At 33.1% G+C, this 15,467-nt stretch overlaps 1 protein-coding gene across 1 annotated transcript in view; it reads right to left on the bottom strand.

Annotated features, from left to right (window-relative positions):
- Positions 1–609: 609 nt before the first annotated feature.
- LOC138712211 (acyl-CoA Delta-9 desaturase) overlaps positions 610–15,467 on the bottom strand; it is a 66,337-nt gene continuing 51,479 nt past the window's right edge. The window contains exons 2-6 of the mRNA XM_069843739.1: positions 12,357–12,549; positions 9,209–9,339; positions 7,969–8,174; positions 6,339–6,524; positions 610–3,471 (exon numbers count right to left, since the gene is read on the bottom strand). Of these exons, the coding sequence (XP_069699840.1) occupies positions 3,159–3,471; positions 6,339–6,524; positions 7,969–8,174; positions 9,209–9,339; positions 12,357–12,537 (1,017 nt within the window). The 5' untranslated portion in view covers positions 12,538–12,549 and the 3' untranslated portion in view covers positions 610–3,158. The remainder of the gene's footprint in view (positions 3,472–6,338; positions 6,525–7,968; positions 8,175–9,208; positions 9,340–12,356; positions 12,550–15,467) is intronic.

Below are 15,467 nucleotides of genomic sequence, written 5' to 3'. Positions count from 1 at the left end.
CCCTCTGGACTTCACCAAAATTTACAGCAAGGGTTAAAATAATATCAGGATTTTTGACCCAATCAGAGGCCGGGAAATCCCAATTAGCCTTTTATAAATTATACTGTCATAATTGAAGGGTGGAAAAGTAGGGAGCCTAGTGCCAAAAATCTATATCTTTTTTTTAACTTTTTTATTTTACAGATAATAATCCTGTATTCCATTGCCAAAGTCTCATAGGAGGTCTAAGTCCATATCTCGTATATTAAGCTCACGATTTAACTTAGTTTCATAAATGTAGGGCTGTATTTTATTTTATTGGGTATCAACATCTAGGTTATTTAGCGTCTGAATGAAATGAAGGTGATAATACCGGTGAAATGAGTCCGGGGTCCAGGACCGTTAGGGCTGTATATGTTTAAGAGCGGTTAGCTAAGATCTAAGAGCTAATTACGTGTACATTGTATTATGTGATTTCATGTAATCTTTAATCATGGAAGAAAATTTGGTGATGAGTTCTGTGAAAATATAACAAAAAAAAAAAAAACTGGACAGGAGTAAAAAAGGATTCAGTGGTAAGGACTATAAAACTCAAAGTGGAAGAATAATGCTGGTGAAACCAAAGCCCAATGATGTGGTAAAAGTTTATTTTAGTAGTAGTGAACTAAAACATAAGATATTATTGTTTTTTTAATAATATTATTATTAGTTTGTAGGCAATCTGTAAATACAATTGTTCTTGTCTCACAGTATTCTTTCAACAGAAACTGAAATTTAATACAGAATTTTATGTGCAAGAATGAGACGAACTAAGGCACATACATAATGGAATTGTTACAAATATGAAGTTCAAAGAAGACGACATGGACAATATAATGCTACAGTCGACAACAGTGTTCATTTTATTACGAGATTCATAATGAAAATGCAACATTGATACTTAAAAGAAATTACTCAAAGATGTATTGTAAGTGTACATAGTTTCTTTAGTTGTAACAAAAATTTTGCTCTGAGAGAAAAAAGAAGACAGAACAGAAGGCTTTTATTCCATGAACTGTATCATATTCTGAAAACTGCTAAATATCATAATCCCATTGAAGTCATAGACATGAATTCTCAAAGACACTTTTTTTTTTAAGTATAAAATGTAGCAGATAGGCTTGTTAACACAAAAGCAATAACATATCCAAAACTACAGTTGTAAGGGCATCTGAAATCCCATACTTCTACTTGGTGGATAAATTGCAATAAAAACTGTAAATAGCGAAATTTAAAACTGGGGAAAAAGAGTTTGCTATTTAAGAAAGGGAAAACATTTGAACACTCAAATGAATTAAGGTACAGAGAAACACAGAAAAATTTTTACAATAAATAAAAAATATACCTTACCTTGCTAAGGCTGATATTACACTATCAAAGTTCTCTGATAAAATTTCTTTGTTCACATTCTTCATACAAAAGTTACTGTCCATCCATAAACCACAAAAGAAGTAAATTAAAATCATCAGTACCAGTTGCAGAAGACAAAGCCGTGCAGTATATATTGACTACACCCCACCTCTGGCTACTAGCAACAGGCATCTATAATGAACACCGATCAAAATACTCCTCATTTCTCGTGAAAAACAACAACTGAATAGACTACAGTGGACTTCATGTTGTCAGCAAACAGCTGGATACATTAAGAAGACTGATTCATACAAAATCTGCTCCATAAGTTGTCACATTCCTAATGATTCATTTACAGTTGAACTTGGTTATAGCACAGTCTAATATATACAGTCACGAAGCTCAATATGTAGGGAATATGCATCCATAGTTAGTTGCTAACCACTAGAATTGCTACTATCGCCTCATTACAGACAATGCGAAATAGTACTGGCACAGTCTATTGTTCTTAGTACCCTCACAACTCAAGCTTCGTGACTGTATATACTAGACTGTGGTTATAGCTTGATCAAAGGGATTAAAGAAATTATGTCGCAGTAAACAAGTGTTGTTACAAGAAGAAATTAAATACACTAAATAAAATTCACAATATTACGTATTTTGTATATTACTGCAATTTAAATTTATATAGGTGTCCTATTTATCTTGACCACCCAAAATAACTTTGTACGCAAGCACCAAATACAAAATTGTTTAATATAAAAGGTGTACAACTGAAAGGGGAAATAATACTGATAGGGGGCAACCTTGTAGCATTATTTATTAATGAGATACGAGTAGTAACATCTCTTTTCAAACTGAATGTCGGAAGTTACAGTCTGAACCGAATGCCTGATTATGGTATGGTGCACAACTTAACTGTTATTGTTTATAAAAATTGTTGGCATAACCTACCCCACACTCCACAATCTTTTCTTAGAATTCCAGTTCTTGGCCCGTAAAATGCTTTTGTTACAGTAACTGAAAGTGGTATTGGTTGTGCCTACCAGCTACTAGCAAATTCTCCTCGACACTTTCTGTTTAATGTAGGCTTAGAATTCCAATTCTTGGCTCATAAATTTCTTTTATCACAGTAAATGATCACTAATGACATTACCAGTTATCTGCGAATTCCTCTCAATGACAGTCTCTGTTGTTATAATAATAATAAATCCCATTTGTGTAATATAGTTAAAAACCGTACTTTTTAATGACTATTTCTGTAACTGAGGTGTTGCACCAACCTTGATCATTATAAGCAAGTTAAACTGTATATCTATTTTTATTGTTTTAAAAATATGTTTATCTCATATGATTCCATTTAACCTTATCATTGATCTTTCTTTCATTGTCCTTTTTTTAATTTCTGTTTCGAGCTAGCCACCTTTTGTAATTTTTATCCATAGGTATTTGAATTTCTCACATCCTTTAATCAATTCTGTAGTTTTTCTAACACTAAATGATTTACTTCTTCAAGATATAAAAAAATAAAATTAATTATATCGCCCTTATTTGTATCTATTGTAAATGTTTATTTAAATAGCGTGATACAAGGAAATAATGATGCACGAAGCTTAACTTTAAGGTGATAAAATGCAATGAACCTGTATTTCAGTCTTTAGAATGTACTATGTCACTTCTATATTCATTCTACACGTATAAAATGCAGACTTGCAAAGTTTTTAAACATCAAAGAATTAGTAGGCTAATATTCTATATAAATTGTATACTGTATTTCACTTAATTTACAGTTATTTGAAAGGTCTCAAATATTGCTCTTCTTCGTTGTATGCCTTGGAAAAATTTTCTTCATCTTGAAGATATTCTACTACAGGCTTCTTAGTGTCTATTGCTTTAACAAGAACATTTTTGATTGAGCTGACATCCAAGGTTTTCAGGTCTGTTGCCCAGCCCAATGCAGCCCACATACGAATGAATGCTGAAGTACAACCTTCTCCATAGTTCCCAAATTCTCCAGTTTTATAGTCCCATGGCACCATATAATGGTACTCTGGCCAGTAGCTCTTTGTTACGAAGAACTGCAAATTGCCGTCATCCTTTGCCCTGCAACATAAATTATTTAATTACTTCAGAATAATATAGTATGACACTTCTTCTTAATTCTTCTTAAAGAACAAATTTTTTATGTAGAACACGTCTTTCTCCTGCCAAGTATGGACATCCCTTCAGGGATCCGTGGTGAAACAGTTGATATTAGAATTTCAAATTCTTACTGTAATAAGACTGTAAGCCACAGCCGAATGCTAATGTTGTTAGTAGTTAGGCCATGAACCAATGTAACCTATGTGACTACGTCTAATGATGCCACTTCCTTTCACTATGGGCATGAGGGTGCCGAAGTTGCGTATAAAATTAGCCATGCTCCATGCCTCTCTCAGTAATATCTTGGCATCGAGATCTCGTCTGATTTCTAGCAAGCTAAAAATCATTTACCTGGCATGTTTCGCTTTATGTATATTTTTCTTGATTCAATATGAAAAACTTATTAGATCACCAGGAAACAATTGGCATTCATACAGTCCTCTCTGTAGATTGAAAACTCAAAAAAGTTTCATATCCATTGTTCAAGAATTAAAACAGAAAATCAATATCCCGAATTTAAAAGAAAATATACAAATAAAACCAAACCCTTTAACTCTATTAAATATAGAATATAATCTAAATTTAACAGAAGAAATACTAAAATCAGATGTAAACACTGGAATACTAAAACAATTGTTTTTAGAGACAATTAATATTAGGTACCCTCCACAAAACTGACTTCATTTATACACTGACAGATCCTTGATCTCCAGAGAACAAGGTGCCGGTGCAGGTGTTACGTGCTGTCTCTTCTCACTTTATAGATCTCTTGGGTATGGAACAACAAGTTTTGATGGAGAAATCATTGCAATAAGTGAAAGTCTCAGGAATCTTCTATGCCACATCAATAAATTTAAAAATGCAGTTATATTGTCAGACTCCAAAGCAGCTATTCTATCAATAGTCTCTAAACACACACCTTCATCTCAAACAGCAGAAATAACTAAAATGCTCTCTCAATTAATATCACTCAATAAAAGAATTGTATTCCAATGGCTACCATCCCATTGTGGAATCCTGGGAAACGAGAATGCAGATGCTTTAGCAAAGAAGGGCAGCACTGCTACTTACAGACCGTTACTAAATCTACGTATTACTCTGTGAAAAGATTTATTAAATCTACATACTTAGACTTCAACAAACAAAATTTGATAACACAATCTCAAGGGAAAAAATGGAACTCTCTGCATCAAAATCCACAGTTAATTCCCGATTTACCACGAAAATCGTCTGTAGCTGCATTTAGATTGGCAACAGGCCGTGACTGTTTGGCCAAACACCTGCATAGAATTGGAATATATCAGTCCCCTAACTGCCCATTGTGCAACTCAAACCAAGAAATGGATTCGGAACACCTCAAAATCTGTGCTTCAGTGGCTGGCCATGATAATATCTTTGAAAAATATTGGAGTGCAAGAGGTCAAATGACTTTATTGTCAATCGCCTGGCATTAGAAAACAACAACATATTTTTGTTGGTTTCGGTTTATGTATATTTTTGTTGGTATAACTAATTAAAACATTTGACAGTCTAATCATAGTTGTTTTTTGGTTTCTGTAAATTTACTGTTACTGAGGTTATTTGCACTTGAATTGAACAAATATGTTTTTCTACAGGCAATATATCGTCATTGTTCCTGCAATAACTCCTATGTGCAAAATATAAAATTTTTCAGTAGAAAGAAAAAACACATTTATTCATTCTATGCCTGTGGTACATAGGAGATTATGAATTCTTACATTTTCAAAAGAAAGAAATATAATTACATATAGGAGATTTTATTATTTGCTGTATCACTATTTAAATTATTTAATAGAGCAGAAATCTGTAAATCGATAAATAGCCTATGTCACATAGGAGTTATTGCAGGAACAACGACGATATGCCTAATGCATAAAGGATGATAATCATGGCTCTAAAAATTTTATGGTGGCTCGCCAGTCAGACAAAATTTCACTAGTCAGCATGGTCGAACAACAGAGGTGCAATTAAAAAAAATTACAATTTTTTTTTCACTCATAACATAGAGTTATTTTTCAAGCACTGCTGCTACTGCTGCTGCTGCTGCTGCTGCTGATGATGATAATGTTGATGATGAAATTATTTTTAATTACATTATAATCTCTTAACCAAAACGTTTTTAAATCCTGTGTTAAATATTTGTGTATATTTATTTATTCGCCTGGTAGATTTAAAGCCTTGGTGTAAGTACTGTGCTCAGCAGAGCAACTGCAACTGGCAGAGGAATCGGAGGTTATGAATAAAGCTCTCCTCCGGTACTATCATAGGTGGTAGAGAGGTTATACGAAGGGATGCAGAGATTTGGAGGGAAGCGACAATTGAAAGACTGAGTTCTCAAGGCCTGCTGATCGGCAGGACTGGTGGTAGTTGTCACTGGGATAAAATGGCTCTGAAGTGGGTATCAGACACATGAAAATTCTTCATTTACTTTAAAGTAGCAGAATTTTGTCAGAGGGAGTTATTATTAAAATTGTTTACAGTTTACGTTATTGGTATTTTAAATTTTGTGTATTATTATTATTATTATTATTATTATTATTATTATGTTACGGTATATTTATTAATATTATGATTAGATAATATTATACTGTGTTCTAATAGAACATATTCATGAATATCCTTATAAAATTTTTGAAATGTAATTTTTTCTGAGACGATTCACAACTGAGTGGGAACATCTACTGATGATGATGAATTTATTGAAAATATGTCGAATTTTTAATAAGATCGCAGGAAGCTAAAACTTATGATTAATCATTAATAAAAATAGAAGTTTGTAATCAGCTAAATTTGAGGGAATTACTTACTTTCCTTCTTCACCAATATTCCACACATGTATCGCTGTATTGATGAGCATTGAGCATTCGATTGCTATTGTACAGCGAAGAAGTATAGCCACAAGCATGGATGTCATGATACTTTCATTCCAGTATTCCACGGGAGCATTCCAAGGTAGCAAAATGAACAGCACTGGCATCAGTAGCCAGTAATACCTGTTTAATGCGAAATCAGACACTGATATCACAATAAAATTATATGGACTTCAAATGAATGAGCTGAAAACATTAAAGTTTAAAGAATTAAGTTGAAATTATCTTGTAAATTGTTTTGATTCTGGGGAAATTGTAAATAAATTATAACCTCAAAAATTAGAATACAATTAACAACAAAACTGTAACTTAAAACTAGAGCCATTTAAATATAGAATAATTTCTCCTATCCTTGTCTACATGACAAGGTACTTTCTTTGATTCTTTCTCATGTCCATTGCGATTTTCAGACATAAATAGGTTCCATCAAAATACTTCAGTAACGCTGCTTTTGTTGATATGCCGTTACAGTATGATGCCTTCGATATGTAGTATCATTATTGATTTATATGTGAAATTAATTCATCAACATTACTATAGTTTACTTTTGAAAATATTGTCAGTTAAAAATGGTGATAGACTTAATAATCATATACAATAAACAAAAATTATCAGTTAAAATAATTTTCTGTCATAGTAGTTTAGACATTTTTTCTTTCTTTTCTTTTGTTTCTTTGTTTTTTAAATAAAGGTAAACATGAAATGAAGAAAAAAGAAATCTGAGAAATATAAAATCAGCTGGAATAGATAACCTTCATAACGAATTATTAACATATGGAGGAAAAAATTTACTTGATAAAAATATATATATGTAACATCGTATGCACTAGTGAAAGAATACCAAATGACTGGAAAAGATGCATCACAATCACACTTTTGAAAAAGAGAGACATAGGTGACTAGAATAGTTTATTACTAGAAATGGTAGATTTAGCAAGTTAATGTTGACAATTTAGCACTTTAAGAATCAAATTAGAATCTTTTACACAGAAACATGACATCGGGAATACACTGCATATGAAGTAAACATCAAAATATTATGTAACAGAAAAAAATACATTTTACCAACACTTCAGACATGGATTGCAATAGTAAAAGAAAAATGAAACTAAATTAATGATGTAATCTACGTTGCCAATAATATGTCTGCTATGAAGCAGTGCTGTTTGACAGATTTTTTTGAATGTACAATAAAGGCTTCTTTTTCTTTTCGTTGTTAACTCTACAGCATCTATTAGTGCTTTATGGTTGTGCTAACTGATGGAGTTACTTGTCAACAATGTGACGGTGAAACTTTTGTTCAGGTTACTTTCCAGCGACAGTCCTGATATATTGTATTTTATATTTTTGAAGGTTGGCTAATTAATACTCGTATTAATTAATTAATAATCGTATTAACCGGGCACACTCACAATCACACTCACATTTATACAAATTTCCAGAGCCTGGGAATCGAACCCGGGACCTCCAGCTCTGGAAGCCAGCATGCTGACCAACAGACCACGGAGGCAGTCTAAAGGCTTATTTTAATAAATACTTGAATTACTATAAGTACTAATATTGTTACCTTTTCTGAAACATAACAATACGATCAGCCTCGATGTCAGACATATCGATGGTAGCTGCATATTTCTTGAAGTCGGGATGTTGTTTCCTTAGGTTTGATATGAAGTGTGCATAAAAGAATCCACGTTTTTTGTTATATGGGTCAATATCTGTGCCAAAATATTTATGATGCACACGATGATCCAGAACCCAGTCATATATAGTGCACTGTAATGGAGAAGTTTCTATTGAAATCATGAAAGATGTTAGTGTCATACAATTAGTCAAGAAATTATTGAATGTTGTGAATTTTAAATATAATTTGGTTCTCTCTTTCGTATTGTTCTAGTGTGTTTAGTTTCTGGCTTTTTGGTTGGATGTGTAGAATTTCCATGTCTGTGTTGATGTCTTTGTAGGTGTGGTTAGCATTTGTGATGTGTTCTGTATATGTGGAAGTGTTTTGTAATTTTGTTATGGCTGTGATGTGTTCTTTGTAATGTGTTTGAAATGATCTGCCTGTGTGGTTGTATTTGTTTTTTTGTGTTGTTTGTGTGTTGAGATGTTTTCGTACAGTATTATTTGTTTTGTATGCGATGTTGTAATTTAATTTCGTGAATGAGGTTGCAGTCTTGTGTGTGTTTTTGTTTTCGTATGTTAGTGTGATATATTTTTTGTGTTCTTGTGTTTGTATTGCATTCTTATGTTTTTTGTGATTATGTTTTGTCTTTTGTATTATGTTGTCTATTATGTTGGGGTTGTTTCCGTTTTCTTGTGCTATGTATTTGATTGTGTTTAGCTCTTTGTAATCATGTTGGTTCATTGGTGTGTTGAGTAATCTGTGTACCATTGTTCGGAATGCAGCTTGTTTGTATTGTGTTGAGTGATTGGACGTGTTGTGTATACAATACGAAATATACAGACGCACAAAACACATCCAAATGAAATTCTCAACACACAACTCAATTTCAGAACACATACTCTTTGACTCCACATTTCACTACACAAACACACCCCACAGAAAACAAAACAAAAGGTGCCAAGACCTACAACAGCCAGTTCTGAAGATGGTCAATAGCAGGCCGAAATATGTTAACAAGGTAATAAAATTTAACATGTGAAAGACACACAATACCTTTTCCGTAATAATAATAATAATAATAATAATAATAATAATAATAATAATAATAATAATTGATATCAATTGACAAAGATATGATTATACTGCTGTTAGTTCTTTTTATTATACTTGTGTGGATACAGACCTGACCCAACATTGTATGGCAGATCATCAGGAATATTCTGAGACTTTCGTTAGCTTTATATGATCGATGTGCCCATAATCTGTGCGCTCCTGCAGTTGCTGAGAGGACTGTTAGTAATCCAATGAAGATTGCTGCAGTAAGAGACCAGAAATAATAAGATAATATGAACTACACTAAGACGCTGAAAAAAAAAGGTTCAACTTATTTGAAATTCTGATCCTGAATTCATTAATATTTCTGTTGTGAAATGGAGCATTTGATTGGCTGTATTCAGCATAGTTTTATTGCTGGAGAATTATATGTAAAGCAATATTTTTTATTACTATTTGAATATTGAATAAATTTTATTTTCTTTACAAGTGAATAAATTAGAGTAGGGCATTACCAGGGAACGGATTTATATGGACTAAAAATATATGAAATATGTAAATATATATGTAGTTATTTTTACCAAAATATGGAATTAAATATGGATTTTTACCAAAATATGGAATTAAATATGGACTTAAAATTATAAAAAAATGACTATGTACGTTAAATATTGGTACATTTTAATCAAACTAAACAAAAAATATAATGGACGTACCTTATCTTCCAATGTAGTTTCAACAAAACACAATTTTTATTGTCTGTTACCATAACAATAGGTTACAAACATTTCTTTCAAGTGCTGAAAAGTGAATCTTCTTCTATTGTCTCTGAGGATAGATTTATACTGACTAAAAGAGCGTTCGACGTCACAAGAAGTAACTGGTACATAATTCAATTTCACAATGTCTGCTGGGGATAAGTCCAAGTTAATCTTCACTGTTGATTCACCACTCATCACAGCAACAACCTTTTGTAGTTCTTCATATCCAGGGTTTTTTGAAAGTACAGTGTCCACCTTAGCTCTTACTGCATCTGCAACTTTACCTCTACCACGATTCAGTTGTTCCACAGTACTATTTATAATTTCAAAACTTTCAGATAGTGAAAGGTGCCTATTTTGGAGACTTTTGAGCGTTTTTATGATGCATGAAAAGGTATGCTGAATGTGAGCTAAGTCATTCTTCACACTTATGTCACAGGTAACTGTTTTCGCAGTATCAATTGAGACTGCATCTTCAGAGTCCAATGCAAGGAGAACATTGTTAATAGAGTCTATATGTTCGGCATAATATTCAACTGCTTCTAGCCATGTACCCCATCTAGTTAAAATTGGCTTTGGTGGCAATGGAATTTCAGGGTACATTTCTTTCAACACGTTAACTCTACTGGGAGCTTTGAGAAATACTTTTTTCACTGATGAAATCAACAAATCTACTTTAGGGACATTGTCTCTGACCACTTCTGCCACACGATGAAATGCATGCGCCACACAAGTAAAATGAGTCAATTTAGGATATACAACAGATAATGCTTGTCCAGCTTTGACCATATAAGGGGCAGCATCGCTAATAAAGAATAACACATTATCGTACATAATACCCTTTGGCCACAGGATACCCATAGCTTTGTTGAACAGTTTAACTATAGTTTTGTTATTGCACTTTTCTAGAACATCACAATGTAAAAGAATTCGTTCAGAATATTGTTCACTTAACAAACCGATAACTACATTACCAACAAGTCTACCTTCTTTGTCGGGAGTCTCATCAATGGAAACCCAAATTGAACTATCTTTAATTTCATCTCTTATCTTCTGTATTGTCTCATCGTAGATGGATGGAGCATACGTCTTCCTAAGTGTTGACTCATCCGGGATTGTATGTTGAGTATATTTTTCAAGGAATTCCCTGAAGACCTTATTCTTTAGTTTGTAGAGAGGAATATCAGCAGAGATGAGAGAACGGCACAGGTCGATGTTAAACTCAGATCTTACATTCGATGTTGTTGGTTGTGTTAAAAACAATTGTCTCTGCTTGGAATTTAGTTGTTTGTTGGCCTGATGTTTACTAGTTGTAATGTGTTGTTGCACCAGGAACTTTTGTGTAGATGATACTGCACACTGACACAAATTACAAAATAATATTTTATTGTCAGTTGATAAACCATCTTCTTTAAATTCTGAAATGTAACTTGTTAGTTTTGATTTTAAATTGACTGAATGACGTACTTTTGGCATATTTACCGTCTTTATAGTATGATTTACAAAACTGAACCTATGTGTACTCTGACTGGCATTTAACTGTTGAGCTGCACAACTGAAGTCTGTTAAAAATTTTAAATTAAATTAATACAGTTTTGTAACTTACTTTCCCATTGTTGATAGGACTGCTAATTTTCAAATAACTCTGATGTTAAAGGGATTACTGAACATGTGTTTAAATCTCTATTGTTGAAATGTATTTTTAAAAGTTAATGGAATTTTGTTTTGTTTTATTGTTAAACCTAATATAATATGGACTGTTTTATATGAAATATGGAAAATATATGGAAATTAACGAAAATATGTACTAAACTCTAAAATATGGAAAAATATGGAAAATAAAAGTAGGATTTTTCAACCCTACACATTGTGAAACATAAAGATAATGCAAAATATAAATTATATTAGCTTTATAAGTAAATATGTATTTACATATAAATCCTTTCCCTGGGCATTACTAATGCTCTATTGCAAAACATGCAGTGTTACCTTTAAGAAAAAGTTGGATAAAAAAATATATATTTTTTTTAGAAATAGGATTTTCACTAAGAAAATAAAAAAGAAAACAAAAAAAGTTAATTTTTTTAATGTTTATGAGAAAGAAGATTGAGATTTACAATATGTGATTGTGATATTGATATACATATTCAGTAAAAATTTCAATTCTCTAGCTCAGAAATGGTGAATTTTAGAAATTTCAGTAGCTCATCGCCTTAATATAAAATCTCACTCTATCTGAAAACAAACACATTACCAACAATAAAATTCATATTTAATTAATTTTCAACTCTTCACAAGTAGCACATCGTCAAGAATACATATAGGCCTACAATTAAAAATGTTTTATTTACTCGAGTTTAATTACCAGTAATGCATAAATCGATTTTATTCTCTCATGGAAATTATCACCCTCGGCTATACTTCGGAAGTTAAACTTTCTACTCAAATCAAATCCTATTTTATTCTACTACTACTACTGTTACTTATTGTGAAGAATTGATATAATGGAGGCCTTACCGAAGAGGGTGGTGAGTATTCGTGCTTCTGTGAAGACGTGGTACAGTCCGAAGATTGCGCCTAGGTGAAAATGGACGTAGTAGAGCACAAGGGGCCAATGTATATCTAGACTAGCACTGGACACCCGTGGTTCGTTACCCGTGTCGGCATTTGTTACTTTTTTGTCCTCTTCGGTAGACATCTCTGCTAGTGACTGCAACAGCAAGAAGAACCAAGAGCTTTGAGACATGCGATGTGACGCAACAAATTGAAGGCACAAATAATCTGTCGCGATAATTTAACTTTCAACCCGCAGTCTTTGGCTTACGTAAGTTTACGTTCAGATTTGTTACCTCGCAATTGACTGATATTATGAACAATCAGGAGAGAGGTCCTCAGCGAATCTGACTTGATGGCCATCACACTTTACAAATCACACAAACTCTTAACATACTACGCGTTTGTCAACACACGATTCATCATAGCTAGATGTCGGAAGTTAGGCGAATGCCTGTTTTATATGAATGAACTTTCTAGGAATGTGATAGAAGATGACAGGAAATCATTAAACGTGGAAGGCTCTGATGTAGTTTTATATTGTCTGTGTTTGCTCTTATAAAAAGATAAGCACATTTTGTCTTTAATTACCCTATATTTTATTTTTAATGTATAGGCCTACTTCTTTCCAAATACCGTAACTAACAATGTGACCCAATCATAGTTTCCTAGTACCCGGTACTCGTTACATAAGCTGTTAAGTCAGCCATTGTTGTATAGTCATAAAAGATGTATATGTCCCTGAACCAAAAATATATTACAAACTGACTAGAATCACATCTAGTAACAAACTATTAAAATTCTTTTCAGAAAAGAGCTACTGCGTAAACACAAAAACGACCTATGTAACGAGTGTCGGGTACTAGGAAATTACCAAATCTAATTCGAAAGAAACATCCTAAATAATATTATAGTGAGCATCCTAAAATAAAGCATTATTTAAAGCAAACTTAAATATGGTTAATTAAAGTAGCCTAAACTTAATTTGCCAATGTAAGTACATGTCAACTCAATTATTTACAAGCGAACTTTATGATTATGCATATCAATTTAATTACATATCAACTTAATCACACAATGTACTATAAGAGCATCTAATTTCGTTGTTTTCAAGGCTTCCTTCAATTAAAAAAACTCTTATCTTCCATCGTATCGAAATAAAGCTTCCATTAGTTCCTCAGCTTTCTCAACTTATTCATTCCTATGACTTCCATTTTCTCGACCATTTATGGTAACAAAACACGATCATTGTGCGCCTCACTCGGTCCGTATACCAACAAAATAACAAATACTGACATTCGATTTATGACTTTCTCATCAGTCATATATTTTTTCATAGTGTCATAATTACATCACAGTCTACTATATACAGTCACGAAGCTTGAGTTTTGAGGATGCTAGAAACAATAGACTGTGACGGTATTATTTTGCATTGCCTGTAATGAGGCGATATTAGCGATCCTAGTGGTGAGCAACTATCTAATGTTTGCATATTTACTACATATTAAGCTTCGCGACTGTATATACTAGACTGTGATTACATATAGACTTGCTTTGGCCCATTGTGCGACCTATATATACACAATGGGAAAAAAAAAGGCACAAAATGAGAAATACTCTATTTTCGGAAATACATAACATTAATTTATAATGAATACACTGTTGGAAAGAGTAGACTTTAAAGATGAGCAGGACTTTTTATTATGTTTTTTTAGGCTCAATTACAATTTTATAGAAGTTAATACATAATGATGCGAAAAATGTGGTTTTTGAAGACAATTTATTAATTACTCCAAAATGCAGAAACTGAATGTTGGTAAAATTAATAATAATTAATGATCTCTATGTGACCGCCATTTGCCCGCACAACCATTTATAGGCGTCTTCTCCATTGTCCAATGGCACTGGATATCTGTCTTTGAGCAAGCCGATCCCAACATTCAAGAAGGCGTTATCTTAAATGTTCAATATTACGAATTCTTGTTTTGTAGTAAACTGCTTTTTGTAGTTGACTCTATACAAAATAGTCCATAGGATTAAATCTCGTTTGAAACTCCAGCGGAAACATCAGAGAATCTGAGAAATGCAATAATCTCTCAGGAGGGATATCATGTCCGTATCTTGCTAATCAATCGTTGTACACTTGAAACATACCATTCTCGCTGAGCGTAGTTTCTTACAATTTGACGAGCAGATAAATGATCATATTGGTGCAAATGTTTAATGAAAACCTTGTCTTCGTTCGTTAAGCGACCCATTATTCACAAAATAAGAACTCAAAACGGAAGAAAACAAATGATGATAGCACAACAAACGGCTTGGCCTGCTGAACTCGTAGGACCATAATGCTTAGTTCGGCATAAACGATCGATTTTGCACTGCCTTACAAAAAAATTAAAAAAACTAATGTTTAATAAAATATGATAAAAAATTAAATATTACAGTACTTTCCCGGTCTACAAGGACTGTGAAATAAACTTTCAAGTGAAATCATTAGCTACTGGAATGTAACCATTTAAATTTTGTGCCTATTTTTTTGGCCCACTGTGTATTATGTGACTTTTGTCCAAGTGTGACATGCGGCTCGGGGTAGCACTCGTGAATCCGATGCTGAGAGTTGGGTCATCCTGACATAGCCAGGTCTTATCCTCGGACGAATATCTGATAAGCCCAAGGGCCCGAGCTCTAAGCCCTTCCCATATGAACATTGGGCACCCGTATTACCCCCAAGATTTCATCCCAGCCTATTCCTAATATTGACAGGTGATATTATAGCCTGTGAAATGAGGAAGAGGTGAATTATTCGTTGAATGAAAGAGGGAAACGAGAGTACCCCGAAAAAAAACACCCTCTGCAATGTCTGCTTTGTCCACATAAATTCCATCACGACCTCGCCGAGGATTGAACTTGAGCCGCCTGGATAGAAAGTCAGCGCGCAGAGTTACAGACCAGGTCAAGGCCATCGAGGACAACATTATGTTTAGCGGAAATATAAAATACACAAAAACTCTAAGGAACAAGCCGGAAATAAGTAGGTCGGATAAAATAAAAGAAAATCAAATTAACGAGCCCAGT

This window comes from Periplaneta americana, chromosome 13 (assembly GCF_040183065.1).
Source record: "Periplaneta americana isolate PAMFEO1 chromosome 13, P.americana_PAMFEO1_priV1, whole genome shotgun sequence".
Classification (NCBI taxonomy): domain Eukaryota; kingdom Metazoa; phylum Arthropoda; class Insecta; order Blattodea; family Blattidae; genus Periplaneta; species Periplaneta americana.
Note: the sequence above shows the minus strand (reverse complement) of the source record. Positions and strands in the feature narration are given on the sequence as shown.